The sequence below is a fragment of the Camarhynchus parvulus genome, chromosome 3 (assembly GCF_901933205.1).
Source record: "Camarhynchus parvulus chromosome 3, STF_HiC, whole genome shotgun sequence".
In the NCBI taxonomy this organism is placed as follows: domain Eukaryota; kingdom Metazoa; phylum Chordata; class Aves; order Passeriformes; family Thraupidae; genus Camarhynchus; species Camarhynchus parvulus.
Window position 1 is genome coordinate 64264261 of NC_044573.1, and position 26397 is coordinate 64290657.

The 26397-nt window shown below is 37.4% G+C and overlaps 1 protein-coding gene across 2 annotated transcripts; it reads left to right on the forward strand.

The window, feature by feature from the left end:
- The first annotated feature begins 136 nt into the window (after positions 1–136).
- GOPC (golgi associated PDZ and coiled-coil motif containing) lies at positions 137–26397 on the forward strand. 2 transcript variants are annotated; one of them, XM_030944953.1, is made up of 9 exons: positions 137–545; positions 13235–13399; positions 15649–15672; positions 19025–19200; positions 19479–19644; positions 20873–20968; positions 21719–21883; positions 22589–22769; positions 23282–26397. In XM_030944953.1, exons 1-9 carry the CDS (start codon positions 267–269, stop codon positions 23398–23400), a joined length of 1371 nt encoding a protein of 456 aa, XP_030800813.1. In that variant the 5' UTR covers positions 137–266; the 3' UTR covers positions 23401–26397. The 2 variants fall into 2 exon arrangements, with proteins under 2 accessions (XP_030800813.1, XP_030800814.1); XM_030944954.1 differs by lacking the exon at positions 15649–15672.

The following is a 26397-nucleotide window of genomic DNA, read 5'->3' on the forward strand; positions in this document are numbered from 1 at the left end:
GCCTGCCTCCCTCCTTCCCCTCACGCCCAGCCGGTGCCGGCCCGCAGCGCCCCCTGCCGGCGCGGGCGGGCCGCTCGGTGGCTCGGCGCTCGGCCGGCGCTGCCTGCCACACCAGCAGGCGGCCCCGCGGCCGGCGCGCACGCGCGTGCCCGCGCTCCCTGCGTGGCTGCCCCGGGAGCGGGGCCGGGGGCGCGTCCGGCGGGAGCGGCAGCGGGAACGGGAGCGGGAGCGGCGCGGGCAGCGCTGTGAGGGGAGCGGGCGGCAGCATGTCGGCGGCGGGCGGTGGTCCCTGCGGTCCGGGCGCGGCCGGCCCGGCCTCGGCGGTGGCGGCGGGCGGCGGAGTGTCCATGTTCCGCTGGCTGGAGGTGCTGGAGAAGGAGTTCGACAAGGCGTTCGTGGACGTGGACCTGCTGCTGGGCGAGATCGACCCCGACCAGGCCGACATCACGTACGAGGGGCGGCAGAAGATGACGAGCCTGAGCTCGTGCTTCGCCCAGCTCTGCCACAAGGCTCAGACCGTGTCCCAGATCAACCACAAGCTGGAGGTGAGGGGGCCGCCGTGGCCCCGGGCGGGGCCGGGCCGGGGGCGCATCCCGGCCGTGCCGCCGTGGCCGGGCCCTGCCCCGGGGGCAGAGGGAGCTCCCCCGCGTTTCCTCCTGCTCGTCCCCTGCCCGGAGCAGCTGAGGAAGGTTCACCAGGCCCCGCGTTTTAGGATTCGGGCCTGGCCGCGGCCATCCTCCTTCTGGGTTTGGTAATTCCAGCTCTGGCGTGGAGCGGTGCGTGCCAAAGGAGTTCTCTGTGATGTTGAAAGGAGGAATTTTGGGCAGCAGATGCTGCGGACTGGTCTTCTGTGCAGTGAGTCAGGACGAGAGGACAGAGTCTTAAGCTGCGCCAGGGGAGGATTAGGTTGGACATTAGGAAGAAGTTCTTCACAGAAAGGCTGGTTAGACATTGAAATGTGCTGTCGAGGGTGGTGATGGAGTCACTGTCCCTGGAGGTGTTTAAGGAAAGACTTAGTCTGATTACCGTGGTGGTGTTTGGTCACAGGTTGGGCTTGATGATCCCAGAGTTCTTTTCCAGCCTAATTTATTCCTAGGTTCTGTGAATTTGGAAAGACTTGTAAAAGAAGGGACAAAGGCAAGATCGAGGTGCTTAAAGCTTAGAGTCAGTAGTCAAAATGAGGACATTGTTCCTCCTTAAACAGAAAAGTGGGTTGGGGATGGACTTTGACAGGTCCTCTTGTCCCTTCACACTTCAAAGCAAATCAAATAGCTCTCTGCCAAGCTTAGTAACAGAAAATAATAGCAGGGGTCGCACATTCTGTGAGGAGAAGAATAACTGGCCTTCCTGTTGGAAGGTTTTCTTCATGCCTGATACAGAGTTTCAGGCAGGCTGGGAGAAAAGAAGCCAGAGCCAACTTAGCTGGTCCTGATGCTGCTGAGAGGCAGGGCTGAAAGGTCCTTTGGCCTGTGAAAGAACCGGAGTGCTCTGGAAGGAGATCCTGCAGAACTTTGGTCATTTTGTATCTATCCAACCCGAGTGTCTTTGGTTTAGTAGGTATCACTTGTGGTGTCCTCAGCAGGTGTGAATGTGAGCTGCCCTCTTGTCTTTTAACTACAATTAGAAGGCTTTTAATGTTTCTTCCTCAGTTACCTTTTCCCTGGATTAAAGCCTTCCATTTGCTTCATTGTCTCTTATAGGCCATACTTTTTAGACTTTTTAGACAAGCAGTTCTATTGCTTGTTCTTTTAACTTGTAAGGGTATAGCAGTAAGAGGGGAGATTCTGAGACACCGTGAAAATATGGGCTTTGTAAGAGCTTCAATGGACAGAATTCCCTTCTTCCATTCCATTGTGTTACACTTATTATAATCAAAGAATCTTAGAGCCTTCAAGCAGTAACCTGCTCTTCTGAAGGTGTGTCTTTCAGTAGGAAGCAAGTAGATTGTCTTTGGTTTTAATCAAATTTCTTCCTGGTATGAAGACATTGTTATGCAAAAGAACCCGTGGAATTTTACAGAGGAGCAGGATTTTTCAGAATAGAACAAGGATCTTGTTAAACTAGGAATCTTTTTCATGTAATTTTTTTTCCCACCAGAATGCTTACTGTAGTGATGTTTATGTTGCTCTGTGTGTTTATGTTGATATGCTGTCTTATATGTGGGGTGAGATATATATTTATATGTATATCCACGCACATATGCAGTACCGACCTATAAAGTGGGCTTCATGAAGTATAGGTATAGTAAAATGAGATTTATGAGTTTACTGTAGATAATCAGAATTTATTGCATATTGCACAGCCATGGTGGGTTGTTGTGTGCAGGCCTGTAAACCTAGTGAGTTTTCAGGTTATTTTAAGAGAGTGGATTTCTTTGAAAGGTCATTTCAAGCTTAAATGTTTTGAAAGGAAATTATATAACTCAGATCCTGAATGGTTTTTTGTATCTAATTTAAATCATCAGGAGCACCTAAAAAATTGAAGATCTGTGTCTGAATCTCTTATGAATTGAAGAGCAAAGGAGCCCAGTTAGCAGTTGTTAATAATTAACATTATTTTTGTTTATGTTTGTGGTAATTGTTTGATAAAAATGTTACTGATAATCTAGAGTGAGTGCTTTGGAAGTAAATAAAAAGTGTTACTTTGTAAAGTATTTTTATTACTGTGAGCAGTATTCGGCCTCATACATACAGAAGAGCTTTTATCTTTCAAATAGACCTTTAGAAGACTTTAGTATTGCCTTGAAGGTTGTTAATTTTAGGACTTCATGTTTATTGGCGTCATAAACTTGAAATGAAAGCTGCCATTTAAAATCTCCAAAAGATGGAGCTGCTCTGTTGAAAATGAGCGTCTTGTCTTCTTACGTGCACAGATTTCTAGTTGGAAGCCCCAGTGACCAATATGAAGAGTGCAGTTACATATTTTGAAAGAAATCACTAATATCAGTACTGGCATTTAGGATGTGATTGGTGGTTTTACTTCTTTTTTTATAATGTGAGTTACTGTATTTCAAGTAACTTTTAAGATTGCAAGCATTTATTAATGTAAATTTATACTGTTTGTACATTTTAATACAAAGCTTTTGTCACAGTCACAAAAATGTCCTCTGTAATAGTTTACTTAGGTACACTTATTCAAGCCAGTAAATTAGATCCATCTTGAGATATACTAAAATAGTACAAATAAATCCTTTATTTGGATTAAAATAATGATTGGACTGAATTTAAGCTTGTCTAAGCTTATTCCTGCAGCTGCATTTGACTGGACTTGTCTTACTAAGTGACTTTATTTCATAAAATAAAACAACAAAAAGTTATGAATATCATTCTGTTGTTTGTGGATACCATTTCCTTGACCAGAATTGTTGAGTCTTATTATAACATTGCAGGCAAGAATAAAGAAATGCAGTTCCGACTTTGGTTTATCCACTTTATCAGCTTAATACACGTTCTCTGATTGGTACAATCGCTTTTAAGAGGCACAGCTTGAGGTCTGGTGGATGGAAGCTCCTGCTGTAGGACTTCCCAAAAAAATTGTTGCCATCTTGCTGTATATCTACTGCTAGAGAGAGGAGTCTAGGTAAAATATTACATGGATAGTGAAAGAAGTGTTCCAGGAAGACAGTAGTTTCCCAGGAGGCTGCTATATGTTGGCAGTTCTGGGCCAGGTTATTTTTAGAAGGAGCCTGAAGGTAGTTCAGATGCACAGGGGATGTATGCAAATAAATTTACTTGTGCTTAGCATGGTGAAAGTTTATAAATCTACTACTGTGCTAATAATATTTTCAGTCTTAAATTAAACTAATGATATTTTGGGGAGGATTTGTTTTCATAATTTTCCTGCTGGTCACAGTAGGACAGAGTTGAATTAAGTAGCTTGTCAAAGAGGAGAAAAAAAAGGTGTTTGGCAATACAAGCCACTTTCTTTTCTGAGATCAGCCTCATTTCATTGTGAACAAAAGGAGGAGTATATCTTGTTAGTAGGATAGCAAGGGCCTGGGTCTTTTAGAACCGGGGACAGACATTTTGAAGGAGATTTTTTGTGATTCTCTGTTGGAAAGCCATATAAATCAGCAGATGCATGCTGGTGGTCAGTGTGTGAGATTTTAGAAAATGTTTAACTGAGAAACAGTTCATAGGTTGGGTTTTTTTTTTCCTTTTTGACTGTCACTTGACTATGACATTGTCTAAATGTCCTTTTAAAAAAATAAAAGTTCTGTGTATCTGCAGTTTTGTAGAAATAAAAGAAGTAGGTCAATGTGCCAGTGAAAACTGAGCTTGACTTTTACTCTGGCGCTTTGACTGCCAATCTGATTCTGCAATTTTAGATGAACAAGCTAGAAAGGAATGTTTGGTGGAGCACACCCTATATCTTGGCAGATGTGTTAAGGCTGTGTATATGCTAAAGCTGAGGAAACCATGTATGTCTAAAAAGTTCAATGTAGTTTTATATCTGTGATTAAGTTGGATCAGCATGTTTAGAGGAACATAAGCTGAGTTCTTCTGTAAGTAACTTGTAACCTATTCAGTTAAAGCACACAGAATGATGTGGGCAATATGAAGATGTATATATAAAAAACCCCAACTGCAAATTGGAAAAGCTACATGTAGGTAGCTTTGTGTGTATGGTGAGGTTCCATAAGCATGCAAGTCCATCTTATAGAACACACTGCAGAGGTACAGTCCTGCTCTGTTGTTTGGCGCTACTTTAATCAAGGTAGGATCATACACCTTCTTAGGAGGGTCTGTGTGGATTTTTTTTTTGCCTCTCCTTTATTTTGTAGTAAGAAATGCTCTTGTTGAAGACCAAGGCTTTTTTTTTTGTCCATGTGAGGTATGTATATACATACATATAGAATGGTTGCAATAGCTTGTTTACTTTTTTCAAATGTCATTAATATTTCCAGTAGTTAATGAGGTATTATTTTATTAATTGGACTTGTAATACTTTTTCTCTTTTGGATTAGAAATCTGTTGGTACTAGATAGAGTACGTTTTTTTGAAATATTAGTGGAGTGAGATTTGGTCCAGCTAATTTGATATCCTAAAATTTGAGCATTTTTCACATATTCAGGAAATATAGATTTACAGGCATTTTTCCAGTTAGCTTATATACTAAGTTGTCCTTATTGTGATACATATAACTTCTATCAGAATCATTATGCCCTTTCTAATTACAATTAACATTTTCCTGTATCAGAAGCCTATATACTTCTATACAAGTTTAACTAGACTAATTCATTTTCTGTCTGTATGTGGTAAAGTGTTTTCCTTTTCTGTCTCATTTGTTGGGAACTACCAAAGAGAAAGTGAGAGGAAACCAAAATATTAGTTTATATTTCTTACTTTTTTTAACTGATTTACATTGCATAGGTAGTATGGATTTCAAAATAATGACAATAATAAAACTATCAATATGACTTCTAAGAACAGATTTGTGTCTTCTTGATAACTAGAGGCATGAGCAACCTGACAGAAGTAGTCATTGTGAGGCAGTCAGAAGTTTTTTCCTGTCAGCAAAGTGATTTAAAAAAAAGTGGTTTGTTCTTCTATAAGCAGGTGTGAACAGAATAAAACAGTCAAGCACAAAGTAAAACAGTAGCAAGAAACAGTAGCCGGTATTTAAATGATAGAGGTGAAAAAGATCAGTCACAGGTGTAAAAATGTTCCTGGATGTATCCATTTATGTAAATGGAAACCAAATTTTTAAGATGCTTCATTTAAGATGTAGTCTTATTATTTATCCTTTGATTGTTGGGAGGAAAAGTTTGCAGATAATTACATGTCCAGAATGGTCTTCAGTGGAAAAGATAAAAAATTAGGAGTGTTGCTTTGTATCCTTTTAATTTGCTGACACTGAATGTTTTGTCAGGACTAGAATAGAACCTGAGAAATGGAGCAACTCATTTGTCTTATGTCCTTTATCTTCTGCATGGGACATAATAAAAGTGGATTAAATTAATTTATGATTCATTTGTGTCTTCAGTATCATATGCTGCATTTTTACCAAGACTACTTATATAGCTACACTACCATACTGTTTATTTAGGGAGTCATTAGTCATAAATTTTGTTGTTCATGTTCTTATTAGCCACATGATAAAGACTGTTTTATTAAAATTTAGCATTAGCTAAAAATTGAAGTCACAAAGGTCCTTTTTGGGGTCATAATAGTAATGAAATAAAGGCTTTTATTACAATCTAATGGTCTGTCAGTACAGTCTTTTCCAATAATATCTTGAAACATTTTCATCTTTGACAAGTGGTAAGCACTGTGGTGAAGTTGGGGGGGTTATCATAAAAATATGGTTTCCAAGTGTATCATCTCTTCAGAAACTCATTTTGTGCAGTGCTGTCACGTTGTTTAGCTTTGCAGGGAACACCATGAGATTAAACAGGGCTCTGCTCTGTTCTATTGTTTCTCATTCAAAGCAGTCCATTAAACTTAATTGGGTTGTGTGACAAATTGCAGCAAATGCTGCTCAGTAGGGAGGAAAAATTGAATAGTCAAGACTGAGGAAGAGTAGTGTTCTTATCTTTTGGAAAGCTGTAGGCAAAGTGGTGAAGTGATACTGGCGAGATAATGGATACAATCCTTTCCTCAAGGCAATAGAGAAGTGTAATAATTAAGTGCTCTGGCTACTTCACATCAAGGGGCTGATGCAAGGGGACCCCATGAAAATGTGGCAATATATGGCTGTGCAGGCCAGGCTCTGTTGTTGTTGTCTATCTGGTGTCTGAGTGTGTATCTGCAGACTGCAGCAGCATGTTCTGAAAAACTGTTTTCTGTCCTGCGCTCGTGTAATGTTATGGGAACACTAAGGAATAATGATTTAATTGTTTGTAAAGCATAATTAAAATTTCATTTTTTACCTGCATTTGCCTTTAAATGATGTTTCCATCTTTTAAAAAGTGCCTCCAGAATGCAATGATAAGCAAATATGCTAGCATCATATCTATTGGTTTTTTGTTCATGTGCTGGGACAGGAGCAACAGAGTAATTGTGGCATTGTGGTGTGCTCTGTTGTGTTTCATGATCCTGGGTCCTGCAGCCTTTAAATCAGAAGGTTAATAGTCCTGATCAGGAGTGAAATGTTGAAATACATAAATGCATATGTTGGTGAACTTTATGGAGTCTAGTATAAATTACATAACAACATGCTGCTGAGGAAATAAAGCATCTCATAAACTTGATTTGTCTGTGAATTTTGGTTTGATCCCATAGCAAGATACATAAGGACCCATCCTTTAAAATTTGCTTTTAAATATATATATATATATATATATATGTACACCATAGGAGTTTTATTAGTAACAGAATCAATGGAGCTTGAAAATCTCATGATTTGTGGGGAATGGAAGTGTTGAGCATTTTTTCAAGTCAGTAAGACCTTCTGATTCAGGCAGTTCCTGTTCTCTTGCATGATCTAGGAGTTTCCACATCACAGCATCCTTTCCTTTGCCTTTTCATCCCTACATTTTTTTGGTTAGTTGACTGGACATGAGACAGCAGCTCAAGTCTTTAGCTCAGAGCTGCACATGTGCTGCCTGTACACCAGGCTGTCGGCTTCTGTCTCTGTGAGGATTAAACAAATTAGCTAAAGATTTGACTCTTCCCACTTCTCCCTCTGAAAGGGCACTAATCTGTCACTCTTCCCTACTAGCAGCTGTTTAGTGTAAAAGTTGTGTGTTATAGGAACTTTAGTCATACACACCTTTACCCCTTTAATAGATTCATTTGTATTTTGAAAATTAATTCAATTCAAATCAACAGGGAAGGAGGGTGAAATAGGGAGAAATGTAGACATACAGATAAAAAGATAGCACTAGATGGCCCTATTTAGGTAACTAAAAAATTCTGAAATGAACTCCTAGCTTCTGGCAATCGGAGATTATATGGTGGGAAAAAAAATCTTTAGAAAGACAGTTTTCAGACCTTTATGATTTTAGAAGGCTTGGCATAAGAATAAATAAGGTGTATGCTAAAGGCCTGAAATGAAACAAAAACTAAAGGCATTTGATGAGTGCTTGGCTTATGACTTCTAGTCCCTTGAGGCTGCTAATGGATCCTTTGTATGTATCTAGCTTCCCTTCACTGAAAAAATCGGAGTTTTCTACTGTGTTTGAATTATGTCTAGGCTTTTTTTGAGCTAGAAATTCATATACCAAGAAGTGCATTCATTACACTTGAGTTGATTCTGGTCTTCCTCTCATTTTTATTTGCTGAATAATGTGGCGAGTAATGCCACTGTCTTGCCCTAGTAGTATGCAGGCCTATGACCCAGCTTCCCAGTTCAGCATGGCTCCACTTTTGAGTGCTCATGTCTGGGCAAATGTAAGTCATAGATATTTTTTATACCTATTAGCTGAAGTGTCCTTGTCCATATTGCAGAAGTTACTGCAATGATAGCTCAGAAAATGAAAAAGCTTTTCCCAAAAAAAGCTAAACCTGTTGTTGTTACTTTATCTAATGATCCCATCTCTCAGTTTGCCCCTCACCGCCCTGCTATTGCTTTCCTTATGAGTAGTGGAGGTTTTTTCCTGTCACCATGGTATGTAAGTCACCCACTTTGTGAAGTTTTCTCCGTTTCTGTGTGTTTCCCCTCATGCTTTAGATCTTCAGAGGTTGCACTATTGCCATCTTCTAGTGTCTCATTCAAGCAGTGAGGCTTCTGAGCAGTCACACGTAACTTGTGGTTTTAGCATCTGTCTGCTTCCTGTTGTGCACTTCTATACAAAAATACCCAGCTGTATTTGTACTTCTCTGTTACATTTATTCATCCCTTCCTTGATATATTTACATTGTAAGCTGTTCAGGGCAAGATCTACGTTCTTGTTTTTTACAATATATAAATTTAGTATAAGATCTTTGAGTATGTCTCTGAGATCTAATAGAATAAATTATTTTTGCTTAATTATTCCAACTATTCTGTTAGAATAACTAATGTCACTTTTCTGTGAAAAATGTACAGATGAGAGTTCAGACCATCATATGAAAAATATGATATAAATTGATTGGAAGAGACTTAAATACTAATTTTTTGTTCTAAGACTCCTGATGAAAAACACTAGTTAAGACTTCAAAAACTCCTTGACTATAAATGCAATTAACCCCAGCATTTAAGAGGATATTTATTTTATTGACAGCTTGAAATACATATTCATTGTAAGATAATGTAACAAACTCAACTTTTTGATAATTTGTAACGGCTTGAACAGGCAGTAAGAATTGTTGATTAAAACTAGGACATTGTATGCATTCTTTTGCCTAGATATTTTTAAAATTTCTTTGAATTTTTGACATGTTCTGTGGAAGAAATAGTCATTACTTAATGCCATGATTTCTTGTCTTTTATCTCCTATGGGAATAAAAAGAGTAGTTTATAAATTCTTGAATTATTTCTGTTGAATTGGCATTTAACTTTTCTAGCTGTAAGACTTTTCAGAAATACAAAACCCCTGGTAAATGGCAAAATATGTCCCAAAATTGACTAAATGCTTGGTTAGCTTTTTAAAACTATTTTTCTGGTATCATCTGGATGTTAGATTGTGTGAAAGATAAATGCTGAGTTTTGCTGTTTGGTGAGTTTGATCAAGATCTCCATTTTACTTCCATTTTATTTGGAATTTAGAAATGGCCTGTGGTGGTAATCTGAAGCAGTAGATTCATGTCCTGCCTGCTTGATTCATGTAGTGTAGGTTTTCATGATTAAATCCTGCTTCCATGAGCACAGTCTGGTGGTGCTGTTTGCTGTGCATTGGCTGGAGCAGAGACACAAAGGAGGGAGCAGAGAGAAGTTAAGGTGTAACCTTGCAGTGTGGTGCTTGTTGGTGAGTGGCAATTGCTGATCTGCGCAGTTGTGTTCTGCCCAGAAGGGTTTCTTTTTTGGCTGAATCAGCAAGTTACAATTAAGAGGAGGTTATGAAAGTGAACACACTACCTTCTCTTCAACCTCTGCCCCTCATTGTTCCCTGTTCAAAGTTGCTGTTCTGTTTTTGTTGTTTGGTGGCTCTTCCTGAACTCACCTAACCATGAAGCTCAATGGTCTCCTGTGGCTGAATGTAACTGCTGCCCCCAGCTGACTTCTCTGCAAATTCTAGGGTAGCTGCAGGTGACCACCAAAATACAAGGCATCTCTCTTGGACAGTCTTGTTGGAGAGTGCATCCAAATTAAAGGATTAGTACAGTTGCTTGTGCAGCATTAGTTTATCCTTGTATTTATCCTATTATGTTTATAGGAATTGAAATATAATATCTGGCACCATATTTTTCAGCAGAGCCCTTGCCTCATGCAGTGAATGGTGCTCTGGGAAGAAATGGCTTTACTGATAGTCCTTGTTTATGCTTGTGATTTCATCTCCTGTCTCTGCCCCATCCCTGGTTTTTACTGAGGAGCTTCCGAAACTGAAGATGGAGAGGTTGACTTTCCAACAGTCTTTTCATGTTTTCTTTATAACTAATTGAGGGAATTTGGATAAAAAATGGTGCTAGTAAAAGTAATGTAAAGGAAAATTAAGTGAGCTGGCCAAGCTGAGAATGGCAGAACTTCGGTGAAGTAATGTAAAGATTTGTCAGCCTTCATAGAAGTAGATCACAGGATATGAAAGTAACTTGCTATGTTTGCATTTTGATGTGACTCTTGTGCCTGCATCAGTTCCTGGGGATAGATTTATGACTTTTCATAATGTGTAAACAGATTAATTCCACTATATATGCTCTTATCATTTCTCATTTTTCTTTTTTTTATTTTGTGCTCTTTATTTATTCAGGCTTTATGGTAACTGGAGAGAGGCAACAAGAAAGATGGGAGAGGGACTTTTTACAAGAGCATCTAGTGACAGAGTGAGGGGGAGTGGTTTCAAACTGAGAGTACATTTAGATTAGATCATAGGAAAAAATTCTTTATTGTGAGGGTGGTGATGCACTGGAACAGGTTGTCTGGAGTGCCCCATGCCTGGAAATGTTCAGGGCCAGGTTGGATGGAGCTCTGAGCAACCTGGTCTAGTGCAGGATGCCCCTGTCCATTACAGGGGCTTTGAACCAGGTCTTTAAGGTCCCTCTCAACCCAGATTATTCTGTCGTTCAATGATTCTATGATTAAAACAGCAGGATATTAATTTGAATGTCAGGTTATATGCAGAGTACTATTTTTAATTTTTATTATGTGTTTGACAGTCTTTTGTTAAGTTTGGGACATCATTCACCCTGCAAAGCTGGTAGCCATCCTTCTTGCTGCTTTGTTATTTGCACAGGGAAATAAATTTGGGGTTTTTTCCCCACCAGAACTCCAATTGCCATTCTCTATTAGGTGAGGCTGGACAATATTAAATAGGTCGAATTTAGCTGTTCTGCCACTTCGCCATTCTACAGGTCTTTTGATTTAGAGTAGATGAGAGCATGTGTGTGTGTGTGTGTATAAAAAAGCAATAAAAGTCAGCATGTCAGCTGTTAGAAAGGAGTAAGACAGTAGTGGTATTATTTTTTTTAAAGTAGGCTTAATATTTGCAGTATGTGACAATGACAAAATATTGTTATTATGTGAAATTGTGACGGGGTCAAACTCTGCCTTCATTATTAAGGACTTTTATCTGCTCTGTACTGTATGATCAGTTTGTATGCTGGTGATATTTTCATTTGCTATGTTAGTTCAGGTGTGTGTCTGCTTTTTTTAGAAGGTGGGTAAACCACAGCAGAGAGACTTTAACTGTGGCTGGTTACTGGGGACAGCAATGCAGCTTTGTAACTCATTTCTCTGAAATTATTTGGCTTTGTAGTATTTTAAATATCATCTTACTGTAAAAGGCAATTTCTGCTTTAGAGTTCTTGCAAGAGTTTGCAAAATTTTCAAGGTTTTTTTGCTGTTCTGGCAGTTGGAAGGTGAAAATGCATGCAGCTCCATTTTTTTTGGCAAAAAGTAAGTGCTGGCCTGATCTGCTGAGGCTCTGCTTCGAGGGACAGGGGGAGGTTGTTCTGTTGTGTTCAGTCCCAGAGATGTGGGACTAAAGGGCATAGCCAAGAGGCAGGAGGGGGGATTATTCTTCTTGGTAGCCACATGCTGGAGGCTGGCTTGATCCATCTCATCAGTTGCACCCTGGGTGCTCTGAATCACCTCTGGAAGTACCTACTTGTCTCTGAATTACTCTGGAAGCTTGAGAAGCTGTCCATGTAAACTATGTACCTGAAGTTAGACCCAGTAAATCCTCCCCGCTGATAGTCAAAGCCTTCCTGCTTTTTTTCATTAACTGATACAGATGTTTTATACTGAGTTGCCTTGCAACTTGAGTTTCACCGTTAATTTGAATGTTAGTATGGTGTTGTTAAAATACCTAAAATACCCTGCTTTAATATGAGAGGGGATTTTTTAAGAATTAGTCATTTTTCATTTTGGTCCTTAGTTCCAAATCTTTTGGATGCAAAAACATACTCTGGGAATTTACCTAAAGATCCCCTGAAATCATATTCTGTGTTTTTTTTGGCAAATGGTAGCTTTAAAGCTTATCTAAATGTAGCGTATCTTATAAAATGCTACTTGAACTTAGATAATAAGTAACTTTGTAAACATGTTAGTATTTCTTCTTTCATTGCAGTTTTCGGCTTTGTAACATATAACCTCACATGAAAACTGTTTTTAAAATGTTTCAAAACCACTTCTTTCAGTAGTTAATAGCTTTTTCTTGTTTTCTACATGCACATTTTAGGGGCATTTCATGACTTCTGGTTTACTCAACAAATTTGCTATTTCAGTTAAACTCTGAAATATTTTCAGTTGAAAATAGACCAGCTGTAAATAGGATTATTTGACTTCAGCATTGGATAAATAATTGTCATTTTACTTTGAGCGATTTTTTTCAGTAAGATTTAATAATTTTGCATTTTAAAATTGTGTTTACATTGCTAGGGGTATAAATCCTACATAGGTTTAATGCCATTGCCTTGTATTGGAGTGAACATCAGCATCACATGCCATTGTCTGCATGAAGGAAAGCTCAGCTTTGTTACTCTTGGCAATGTGGTCTTTTGATGCTGCATGAATTTTGTGACAAGTTGGGGAGAAAATCCTGCAAATGACCCAGTGTTAAAGCTGGGCTACAGAGGAATGGGTGATATCAGGGATTCTTAACCTGCATTCCACCAGGTGCAGCATCCCTGTACCAGCAAATGCTGTTATGTGTCACAGTTCTGATGACCCCATTTAGTCCTTGCTCTCATTACTGTGATGGATTGTATCTCCACAGGCACAGCTGGTTGATCTGAAGTCTGAGCTGACAGAAACACAAGCAGAGAAAGCAGTGTTGGAAAAGGAAGTGCACGATCAGCTTTTGCAGCTCCATGCTGTTCAGCTCCAGCTGCATGCCAAGACTGGTCAGAATGTTGATTCTGGGGCTATTAAGGCAAAACTGGTGAGTATGGCAACTTGAATGTGGGATTATATTACTCTTCTTCCTCTCCTGGCTTCCAGGCTCTTCCTTGGAAGGTGTGAATAAGCTGAGTACAAATTCTCATGTTAAGAATATTAGCTTTTTTGCTTTTCATAACATTTATAGTTGGTTGTTAGCAACCATTAAACATAAGATGAATAATGTCAGAAAAAAGAGTAAGGATTTAAGAAGTTTTTTTGTAAATAAACCATTTTTAGTGGTTTCTGAAAGTAAAAAAAAAGAAAATGTTTTTGTGATTTATAAAGTTTTTCTGAAGACTGAAATTGCAAAAGATAATAGAAGAAGGCTGTAATAGAAGCACTCAGTAGACTAAGTGTTTTTTCAAAACTCAGACCTCTACAAAGCCCACCAAAAGTTAACAGCAATTAATCTGTGCAGTTATTTGGCATTGACTGATAGCCTGGGCATAGACTGACTTGTTACTAGCCACTCCACAAATTCAGGCTCTAATACTATGGCTTTGTAAATTAATAAAAAGTAGAGTAGTGTGCATGTGGTTTCTAACTGTTGGTATGAATCAAAGTCTATCTCTGACTTTCTAAAATTGCTTCACAGTTTGGTTGCAAATACCTACTCCCAACATATGTGGAACATTAGATTAGTCTCTTTGCTATTTTGTCCCATTAATTAATGTACAATAAAGCACAGTGGTAGACTATAAGTTTTAAAGGATGCCTAGGCTAATCACTGAGCAACAGGAGTAATCCACATTCTTTGTGTTTCAGATTCAAAAGCTGTAATTGATTAGAGCTGTCATCCTAGGGCTACATAGTTGTATATGCAGTATAAGAGCATTTTCTGGATTGTCCACACATAATTTATTCTCTAATAAATCATGGCTACAGTACGGTGAAGTTTATTTAGAGCTCTAAATAATTCTCATGGCTTTTAAATAAGCATTAGTTAAATATAACCAGCATTTTGTAAGTGTTAGACTGCAGGTTTACACGAAGAAAAATTTTTAAGTTAACACATCACTGTGAGTGGTTTTGGTCCCCAGATTTTCTTAATTCAACTTAACTTCTGACTAACACACAGAATAATACTTTTAAGGTTTTTGTTTCTTGTTACCTTGTTATAAATGATTTCTAAAGATATATTAAATTTCTATGCTATTGACAGCAGTCTTCTTCCCACAGGTGACAATAAATACATTTTACATACATTGGTTCAGTTTTATCTGTGTTGAATTTGAACTTTATAACAGCTTAGCCTGATATTCTCTGCTTAATTTCCTTTAGTTTTTCCTTTTTTAAATATGAGGACTAGTGTTTTGCGTTTGTTTTACTTTGCCTTTAGGGAATTCAAAACTTTAAACTCTTCTTGATAAAGAAAGCTATGAAAGTTTGCAAAGCTAGAACAAGCAAAACTGAGGCTGCTTAAATGGCAATAAAATGGGACCTCTGATGTTTGGGTAACTGAAACTGTTGTGCTGACCTTCTGGTAGTCAGAAGGTCTCTGAGGGCAAAGAAGAACTGTGTCAACAGAATGTGCAATGGGGAAATAAAGCTCAATTAATTAATTTCCTCCTTTCTTGAGGGACAGACACTCTTATTTTATATGTAGGTTCTTAGCATAAATGTATACTCTGTAATCTGTAAAACTGTACACAGTGGTGAACTAGGACATTTTAAAATTTTTAGATTGCTAAGCAGTTGATAATTGTGTAGTTTGGGCCAAGTCCATTTTTAGGAGTGGAGAATCTTCTTAGTGCAATCATAATAACTCTTTGTGAGAGTATGAAGTTGCCTGGTTGAAATTTTTTTTGTGTGTTTTTGAACTTGATGCATTTTCTGATACTTCTGCCTGTCCTTTATGTCCCTCTTGTAACTCACAGTATGTTCTTTCTGAAAGAAAAAAAATCTATTACCTGTATAATGTTATATTACAGAATGGATTTTCTGTGATTCTTTAATGTATATTGCATTATTTTGCCATTTACAGAGATTCTTGGTATTTTAGGAGAAGGTGTTGTTTTCATACTACACTAAAGTTAAGTTTTTAGTAAGATTTTTAATAAATTTCACTACAAAATACCGAAATTGTTGCTAAATAGAATTGTAGCAGTGTGCTTGTTCTATATGTCATCTAATGAAATATACAGTTTGCTGGTGAAGTCCTTTTGGACTAAGTAATTTATGTTGTTGCATTTTCTTGAAGTTCCTGTTGCGTGTTTCTCTAATTATGGAACTCTTTTCTTCTGTCTTAAGTCTGTCCTTTCTGTGGACGAAATGGTAAGTATGCTGATTGCCATTTTTTTATGTTCAAGCAGTGCTTTTGTTTTGTGCAACAACCTATATATATGTTGGCCTCAGAAACTGGCAAAACAGATCTGGCTTGTTCCTTCATCCCAACAGTTGGCAAGATGCTCTGTAAAGAATTTCCTTTGCATTTTAATATTTCTTTTCTAGATGTGGTGCCCTTTTTCCTAATTCTATATGTATTCTGTTTATTATTGCTGCAGCTAGTTTGGGATGATGTCTGGCAACTTGACATTCTGAAAGATTGTTCTGGCAGTATCTCAAAAACTGCTAAGATGTTATACAGTTGCTAAAGTATAAACACTGTACACATCTATGAGTGTGATATGAAGTATTCTGATGTTGTATTTTAAAAAATCATGTCAACTTCTCCTGTTTTCCCCTTATTTTTATCATGGACATGACTTAATATGGTTTACTGGCTGATGTAACAACCAAAAGCATATGAGCTCAATAATACATAGATATAAATAAAAAGTGAAGCAAACTTGACTTTTATCTTTCCACAGTGATAGACTTGAAAGGTTTTTAAACAGCTTTTCAACTTTTATTATGTTACATGCTTCGTTATCATTACTCAGTAGTTGGTTTTTTGAAAAGCCACAGAATAGCTGGTAACTGTAAGCTTTAGTCTTCAACCTTGCTGTAACTTTTTTTCTTATATTACCAACAGAAAATATATTTTCTGTTTTTACAACCTGTGCCCTACTATGAACACTAGAAAGCATGAAACTATTCTGTAACTGAACTTCCTTGATTTCTTTTAACAGTTTTGAGACTTTTGTCAAATCTTTTGACAGTCATTCAAAACAGTACATGCTCTTTCAGGATATCTTCAGAAATTCTGTATTGCAAAACTTTTAATATTTTTTTATTTTTTTCATGTGGTGATCAGTTGGAGACAGTCCACAGAAGGTTGGTTTCTGGGTGTAATTTTGCACCTCTGTCACAAAAGAGTAGTCATTATAATGGAGAAAATAGGAAGAGAGCACTTCTATGGGATTGCATTTCCCTTGTATTTTTGTATTTTAGGTGTAACATTTAAAATGCATGACTAAAAGTGATTCTACATAGAAGTGTAACGTTTGGCTTCCTGTTTAAATTAAATGACAAACCAAATTCAGAGAAAATCAATGGACAACCTGAGTCTAGATGAGGGTGTTTAAGCTTTATATAAAAGTTTAAACTTTATGTAAATACTGTAAAATGTGCTGCTTGAAATTCGCTGGTGTAATCAAGAATCTTTGATCACTTCAGCAGTTCACTTCTCTGAAGGAGGTTGGAATATGCCTATCTTAAATTCTAGTCTTTGTCTTTTTATATTTGTCAAATACTAGGTGTTCTAAAAGTGGACGAACAGGGAGCCTATACTGCTGTTTAGATCACCTTAATACAATATTGACAACAGGAACAGAGCTAACAGGAACACTGTATTTGTATATGGACATCGTAGCTGCTGTAAAACAGATGTTAAGTCTGAACTGTGACCCTTCTTACTCCTCAAGTGTGTGGAAGAGACAGCACAGCATGGTGGTACTCTTGAATTCTTGTAATGAAAATAGCCCAAGACCAAAATAATAATAGAAAGGACTGGTATAATAGAAACTCCTGTTCTGAAATGTAGATTAGTCAAAATTCTTGGCTTAGGTGTGGTCCTGCAGTTCAGAAGGAGATTTGCTGTGGGAGTCATTTGCACAAGACAACCCAAAGGCCAGAGGCCAGAGGTGGCTTTGTGTGTCATGTTTTCTAACATGCCTAGGGAGCCAAACTTGATTTGAAGGTAGGTCATCATGGGAATTGCAGGAAGTGAAATGCCAGTGATTTCAGGCAATCTTTGAGTTGCTCCTCCTGAGCACTGTGCTAGCCAGTCACTCTGAATTTGATAGACTCAAAGTCACCTATGAATTTGATAGACTCTACTGCCTCCCTCATCTGTTAAATACTTTTATCAGTTTAGAAGAACAAAGTACACACCTATGTGTGTACCACATGTGTGTACCATATGTGTGTACCACATACCAAATTCAGAGGTGACTTTCTGGTGAAGTCAGTAAATGCTTTCATATATATATTGTGAAAGTAATTCCATTTGGAAGGACCAATTTTGTGTAGTTTCTCAAATGTGGTGATATCGACCATATTAATGGTTTTATATCCAGGTTTGGAATCGTGAATAACATATGCACAATTTGATAACAGATTTGTCTTGCCAGTTCTGTAAAATTTTATATCTGTCCTGTTGCTTCTTTAGTAGAACATCCTGGTTTTATTTGTTTAACAGTGTAATTGGTACAGGTACAGAGAACGGGGTTTTTGGGTACTCCAGGTGTCTTCAGAAATGCATTATGGTGAACTTAGTTTTTATTGTTGTTTCAGTTGACAGCCAGTTTTGAAAGAAAACAATATTAGACCCTGTGTCTTTGCTATTTTCCTAGTTAATGGTGGGGGTTTTCCCCCACTTTGTAAAAGGCATGCAGAGCAAGATATAAAAGAGACATGTTATCAAGCATGCTCTCCTTAAAGTAGATTTTGTAGATTAGCAATCTAATTCCTTTTGCACCGGTACACTGGGTATTAGAAAAGGTAATGACTATGCAGTTTGTGTACATTTGGGATGGAGCAGTGTGGGACTAATTTATATTTCCATAATTCCTTTTTCAGGGGGTGAAGCACAGGGCGATAGCTTGCTTAAAGTGTGGTTTTAATGTGGGTTTTGATTTTGTTTTGTTTGAATGTTGTTTGGGGTTTTTTTTAACAGAGCTATTATGCACTAATTTTCTTCTAGTTTTGTCAGGGTGTCATTTTCCTGTGTAGAATCCTTGGCTTTATTTGTGTGGTCTTCAGACTCTAATCTGGAAATGCCTCTGGCTGGACATTTATTGGTTGTTTGCATGAAAATAATTGTCATTTTAAAGACATATGGGCTTAGGTTTCCATGTCATCATCATCATAATAATAGTAAAAGAGTTTATTTAAATTGAAATATTTAGTAGCTTCATGGTTACTCTTTAATTTTGAAAATAGTATTGCTTAACTTTCAATCTCCTGTTTGCAAGGCAAGAAAATGTAAAGATGATATTCAGGGTATTTAAATTTTGCCACCTTTCTGTAGGATAGTATGCAAACCACTAGCTGTAGTGCCAGAGTCCCCGCTTTGTTTTTTGTTTGTTTTTTTTAAATTTCTTTTCCTGCATGCATGTCTTGTACACAGGAAAATAATTTCAGACTGTGTGTGTAGAAACAGTAAGAACACTTTCATTATTAACTTGGATAAAAGCTTTTAAATATTCTTTTCTTTCTTTTTTTTTTTTTTGTCATTATAAAGGAGAGAGAACTTGAAGCTAACAAGAAGGAAAAAGTCAAAGAAGCTCAACTGGAAGCTGAGGTGAAGTTGCTGAGGAAGGAGAATGAAGCCCTCCGTAGACACATAGCTGTACTTCAGGCTGAGGTTTATGGAGCAAGATTGGCAGCCAAGTATTTAGATAAGGAGCTAGCTGGAAGGTATTTGAAGTCAATTCATGTCCCCTAGCATAAGATGTTTGTTGTTGTTGTTTTTTTCCTTCCTTTGCATCCCCAGAGGCAGGTTCAAGATTAAGACTAAGGAGGAAAAGCCTCACTCTTCCAGTTAATTAACAAAAGGAAGAGTAAAAATCCCCAGGGCTCTTGCGCCGGTTGCTGCATGATCATGTGCTGTAGCCTGATGAGGTGTATGAGTCCTACCATGCATTGCTTTTCCTGTGGTAATGCAGCGTTGTTGTACTCTCTGTGTCACTGTGTAGGGTCCAGCAGATTCAGTTACTGGGCCGGGATATGAAAGGACCTGCTCACGACAAGCTGTGGAACCAGCTGGAGGCAGAAATACACCTTCACCGCCACAAAACCGTCATTAGAGCTTGCCGAGGCCGGAACGATCTCAAACGACCAATGCAAGCACCACCAGGACATGTAAGTTGAAAAAATGAGCCATTCCTCCGTGGTTTCCAGACATGAGTTACCTCTTCAACTTTGTGATTTTTTTCACTTCAGTGTTATGTTTTTTTCAAATGTCACTTGTAAATATCTTGTCCTTTTGTATGCTGAAGGACAGTTCCATGCTGAATAGCACATCCCTCTAAATGACCACAGAAGATGATACATTCCTTTGACTTACCTAGGAACACAGTCCTTTTGAAAACTGTGCCTCTAATATATATATTTATGTGTATAAATACAACTTGAAACCAGAATTTTGTAACCTAGGTTTCAAAATGTGGATCTAACTTATTTGCAAAAACCAAGAATAAAATTTTTAGCATTAGATTAAACTGAAATTGATTTTAATTTCTTTCCTTAAAAGGCCAGATAAATTGACACACTGTAAAAGAATTATTTGTGGGTTGTTTTTTTTCCTCCTAAAGGTACTTTTTAGAACCTTTAAACAGCATTTCACTATGGGTATCTTTGGTAAAACTCACCTAACATGACACGTGTCCTGTTAATTACCCCAGTGTTCAGCAAAGTGCTTTGCTTTGATCTGTTCTAAATACCTTAGTTGGTCAGATACTGCTGTCAGTTGGTCATACTGCTTATGTTGCTAATTGCACGTAAAACATTGATGGACAAATACACGTATTTGTGATTTTAAAGGTATGCATAATCGCACCAATGACTTAACAAAAGGAAAAAACGAACCTTGGTTTATTTAGTTTGTCTTATAGATTTGTGTTCAATGGCTTTTGGTGTGGTTTATTTTTATTACAATAAAAATAAACTCGAGCTAGCAACCACTTCCTTGGGAGTATGTTACATCATCTTCTGTCATTTGGTTACTTTTAAGATGAGTTTACATCATACAACATTTCAGCAGTGATCAGCACTTCTTCATGTGGTCCCTTAGTGTTTTTAACATGTGGCTGATTTCCTTCTTTTGAAGTTAAGTTCTGTGTTGTGCACTAATCAGAAGTGAAGTAATTTAAATAATTATTCTCATCAGGGTTGCATAATGAGGAATCTTTTCTGATTTCACTCCCTTTCTGTAAAGGGACGCTGTAAGTTTGTCCTGCCTGGAGCTAGTCTAAAACTCTATTGCTCATAACACTGCCTGTATATAATTATAAAAACCAAAATGCTGAAATGCATCAGTTTTTGGTTCACACATTTATGTTTGTGCTATGTTTATTTTTTATCAAACCAGGATCCTGATGCCTTAAAGAAGAGTCAAGGTGTTGGTCCAATCAGAAAAGTTTTGCTAGTTAAAGAAGACCATGAAGGACTAGGAATTTCAATCACAGTAAATATTTGCATTTATTTTCTATGACACAGAAACAGCAATTCAAGTTTGTATTCCTGCTTCTGTAAAATGCATGGATCAGTAAATGTGTGGTTAGAACAAATGAAAAAAGCATACACAAATCCATAACTATGGTCATAGAACTTCAAGACCCATTTTGATGGATTAGGAAATAGGTAATTGGTACTTTATGTTAAACTTAGGATTTTGATTTATGTGTAGGGTATAGACACTTCACCCAGGGGTGATTCCAGGTGTAAATATTTAGAAGAGCAGAGACAATCTGAGACCTGACTTCCAACACTTAGCTGTTGTGATTATAACTTTTTTTGAAATATCTGTATTGGCATCTCTCACCTAACAAAAGCTGTGTAAACTTTTTACAACAAATTTGGAAAATTTTGACTATTAGACTTTTATTCTAAATATGAATACTGTTTCTTGCAAGTCAGTATAGTGCCTGATATGCTTTTTTAATGAGATTTTCTACTTTTCATGAGTTTGTATATGATTTTATGGTTTTATTAGTATTCAGAATTGCATGCTTTGACTTTTTCCATTCTTCTGTGGGGAGAAGAATTAAGGGAAGCAGCTCACACATTCTTAAACATTCTTTGTTTGAAGAATGATTTCTAATTTTCTAAAATAGAAGTTGAAATAAGCACTTTAGGAGCTACTATCAGAATGTCAATTTTATATTAAAAGGCATCTCAGTTAATTAAAATTTACCTTTTTTTGTTTTTTTAATAGGGTGGGAAGGAGCATGGTGTTCCAATACTGATCTCTGAAATCCATCCTGGGCAGCCTGCTGATCGGTGTGGAGGACTGCATGTTGGTGATGCTATTCTGGCAGTAAATGGAGTTAATCTAAGAGATGCCAAGCATAAAGAAGCTGTAACTATTCTTTCCCAACAGGTCAGTTTGGACCTGTTATCCATAGGCACATCTAGGTGCTTCCTGTGTTCTGCCTGTTGAATTGCCTTGAATTTTAATGTTTCCTGTTAAATAGAGTGTAATGCTAAGATACAGTGATTCTTGAGGCTCTATCACCTTACACTTAATCCTCTTATGTTCTGCAATTTAAAGAGAAAAATGCTTGGTCAGTAGTGGTTCAGTTAAACATGTATTGGCTAATCATTATGCAGTAAGGCTGATAAAAATCAATTTATTACATTGCCCCACAGAAATAACTATTTAGTGACATATGTTTTATTCCTATGACTGAACAGCTCCAGCCAAACAATGTTTCTCATATGCTTTGTGGTCTAGAATCTTCTTCCTGATTTGCATCCCATTTTCCGACAATTAACGCGTGTGCCTAATTTATCAGAAAACTTCCCCTTCAGAAGTCACTGTTTGAAATGTACTGGAATATAAAGAAATATGAGTAGTTTTGGTAAAGCTTAGCTATAGAGCTCTTCTACTTCAGTCAGTAAAAACTTAACTCAGGTACCTATCCAAAATACTCAACATGATTGAATCAGTGTCAACTGAATTGAATTTACAGAAATGTGTTTACAACAGTAAAATGTATTTTGTTTTCTAACCTAGCTCATCTTGGTAATCCTGCTGGGTAGCTGTGCAGTAGTAAGTAAATTTGTATTTTTGGCTACATTTTAGAGAGGTGAAATTGAATTTGAAGTAGTGTACGTTGCTCCAGAAGTTGATTCGGATGATGAAAACGTAGAATATGAGGATGAGAGTGGACACCGTTACCGTTTATATCTTGATGAGTTGGAAGAAGGTGCAAATTCAAGTTCTAATAGGAAAGATACAAATGTGGATGTCAAACCCTCACAAGGTAAGCCTTCTAAATGTGTTACCTGCAGTTTAATTCTGAAGTCTCAATATGCAAACCAATTTCTGGAAAATACTTTTTTTATATTCATTGTAAAATTTATCTGCTGTCAATTCAATTAACCTACTAATAGACTGTCAGTTCATCTGGTTGGTCCCTCACTGTTTGGCCTGGTTTACTTAGATACAACTGAATTAACTTATGAACTTTTTTCTTGGTCATCTTTTCCCAAAGGTTGAAATTCAAATTTATTCTTATCTTTTCCTACCTCTGACTAGGAGTTGTTAATTCCCCTTAACACTTCATGTTGGTGACTTCTTCAGATACATTTTTTAAATTAGAAAAGCAAAGAAGCAGTTCCTGTTTTCCTGCCATGCTCCGTTCTCCTAAAAACCTGTCAGCTTTAATTTTAGTAGTCATTTCAGGAAACATTCCAGCTTTTGAAACAAGGATCACTGATCTGTCCTTCCCAAGATTGCTTCTTTCCTTAAATCAATTTTCTTTTTAACTTGCAGTGTTTGATAAGAAGCCAAGTATTGATGGACATGAAAATGGAAACCTGGGGAATTCAGTTGAAGCTTCTTTGGAAGACACTGCACCCAAATTAGCCCGTTCTGCTGAGTCTTTATCCTAAAAACTTTAAAAAAAAAAGGCAAAACCTGGACTGATCCCATCTTTGGGAACAATTGATAATCAATATTGACTGCTTAAAGTTGCATATACTAGTATAGGTTGTAAAAGGATGATTAAATGTCAAAAGGAACTGTATTACTGTTGCCTGGAAAAAAGGCGGTTACCTCAGGGCTTCATTGTGAGCAATTCTCAATGTGGAAAACTGTCTTTTGCGTGACACACAGTAGTTACCGAACACACAGCATGTGAAATGAACTTCTTTTAATAATAAAAGAGTAGTCCCACCAAAGAGTGGGATTTTTAAAGTGGATAACCTCAGTATGTTCCACTTCTAATCTCATTGATGTCCCTAAGGAAACAGAATAATGGGTGACAGGCCTAATTTTGACCCTTGGATGTTTTAAAGGTGCAACTGATGTTCAGTTTGGTGTGACACATGCTTTAGCACTAGACAGATGGGGGCACACTTGTTCCATTGCATCCATGTGTTTTGTATTTAGGATTTTTGAACTGTAACTTGAAAGAACACTTTTTTTTTCCTCAGAATAGTAAAGGTGAGAGCTTTTATTTGAGCAAAGACTATCAAAACCCACGTAAGCAGTAGAGTGCTTGCTAATCATGTTCAGCCCATGGTAATTTTATGAGTGAGGTTTTTGGATTTGTTGTTTTTATTTAAATTCACCACCATTTGTTCCATTTGAAACCTGCTCCAAAAGTTGTTAAACAGAGTATTATGGGGTTTTACTAGTGAAATAAGTTGAAAAATTACTCACAATTAATGTGAGCCCTTTGGTATTTTTTTTCTGAGCATAATCAATTTAGTATTTGTTTTTGAATGGATATGGTTACTGCTAATGCAGAGTTGTTTGAATTGGTCATCGTTAGCTTGACCTTATGAAATGATGAGTGCTTTGGATGGGTACTGAACATACTCATTTCACATTAAAATAATCCTTAAAGAAGTTGAGTGCACAGTACTTTACAGGAGGTTCTCAGAGTCATACGGTGCCTGGCCCTATCTGTGTTATGTTACAGCAGTCCTATTAACCTATAATTGTCTTACTGTTGAAGCAAAATGTTACTCCCTTTGTGAGAACAGTGTATCTTAAAATAGTTTTTTATTGGTGTGCATCTAAAGGCCCCTGGCGTGTCTGCAGGTGGGGAGGTTGAGGCTGGTGTCTCGAGCAGTTTCTCATGCTCCATTTGTAGCTCTCTTGCTGAAGTGCAGCACACTCCCCAGACAAGCTCTACGTTGTCTTCGCACTTACTATTTCAGCATGCAGTGCCATCTTTCCTGCTCACTGCTCTGCAGGCTGTTGAACTGTAACGTGAAATGGTTTTGTACATTGAAAGTGGAACTAATGTGGAAAGATATCTTTGCAAGTGTTAACTGTGTAGGGTATAAATACATAAGAAAAAACCTCAAAGGCCTTTAGAGTAACATCAATTAATCTCATGTTCTAAGTTGTGATGTAGAACACAGTTACCTTGTCTCTCCTAGGAGCACTATATATATTTATATGTTTATAGAAAAAGCCTAAAAATGTATATACTTTATTCAAAGATTTTGCTGTTTATAAATCCCTTAACTTTGCTCTTTACACAATCACTTTGTGTGTGTGTGTGTGTATGTGCGTGTGCATGATCTTCACTTACTCAGTGGAGTAACATTATTCGGTTCATTTTTTATACTAGTGTTTGTCGTACAGCATACTGTTGAAAGTTTTTAAAATAGTCAAGGCTGTACAGTTTTCACCGAACAGAAACTAGTATTTAAAAATAAAGCTGTGTGAAGAAGAAACAGGTCCCCAGGCATGTTTCTTTTTCTGAAGCTTCAGAAACTTGAGGACACATTGGCTGTGTGTTAGCAGATGAATCTACTGCCAGAACTTTTGCATCCAGATTTGTCTTTTTCCCACAGCTACTCAAGGAGAGTGCACTCTGAAACTGTCTGTGGCCTGGAACACACAATGTCTTCTCTGTCAGGAAGAGACAGTTGAAAGCTAAGTTATGGTCATCTTGTCTTTGAAAATCATTGCTGTGTGGAATCTTCCTGCAGTTCTTAGAAATTAGACTTGTCCAACTAGTCTTGTAACTTTTTAAAAAGACGATCAATTTTCCTGTACAGTTTCCCTTTATTTGAGAGAAAGGTGAATTTTTTTATTTATTTTTTCTTTCTTACTTCATGGCGCACTGTATTTTCTGTTCAATGCATTTGATCAGTTTTAGCCTGAAGTGGAAGAATGTTTCTAGAGTTATTTTCCTAACATTCCTCATCTGCAGTTTCACGTGATGCTGTGTGCTCTCTTCTTCATCTGCTAGACCTTTTCTCTGCTCTTCTTTATTTTTATCTCTGTACAAGATCAACAGAAGGAACAACTGCCAAGGAAGATGACTTGGAGTAGACATATCAGGTAGCAGTAAATTATCACCAGATTTCCTTCCCAGCAGTTTTTATAATCCTTCTTTAGGAAGCTGTGGATGGGAGGATTTCACTCAGACACTACAGTCTGTACTTGTTACCACCTGATTTAACGTACTGGTTTATTTACAATTGTACTGAAATGCTTAGAGATTAATATTTCAACTGAGAAAAGTTTTGCAAGTTGATTTCCAGATTCAATGGACAAATGTGTGTATTCTCCCCTTTGTCAGTAACTGGAAGACTCAGTCCTGCTGATTCCCAGAGGCTTAATGAGTTAGACTTGGAAGAATTTCTGAGGAAAGTCAGTGTTCAGACTTAATTTTTATTTTTTAAAGTGTAAAACAGTTTACTTGCGTGTGTATATATATTTTTACTTAAAAAATAAAATAATATTCTAAAAATAATTTTTCAGTTTTTTTGGTATATAATTCCTTTCCTATTAAAATCTTCAGTAAGACAATTGTATTTTAAGCTAAAGGTGGACAGTGTTTGTTGGCATCTGGGACCAATGTTAATTAAAAGCATGTAAGATAAGGAAAATGCTTTATGGCAATAAATTTAGCTCTGATCAAA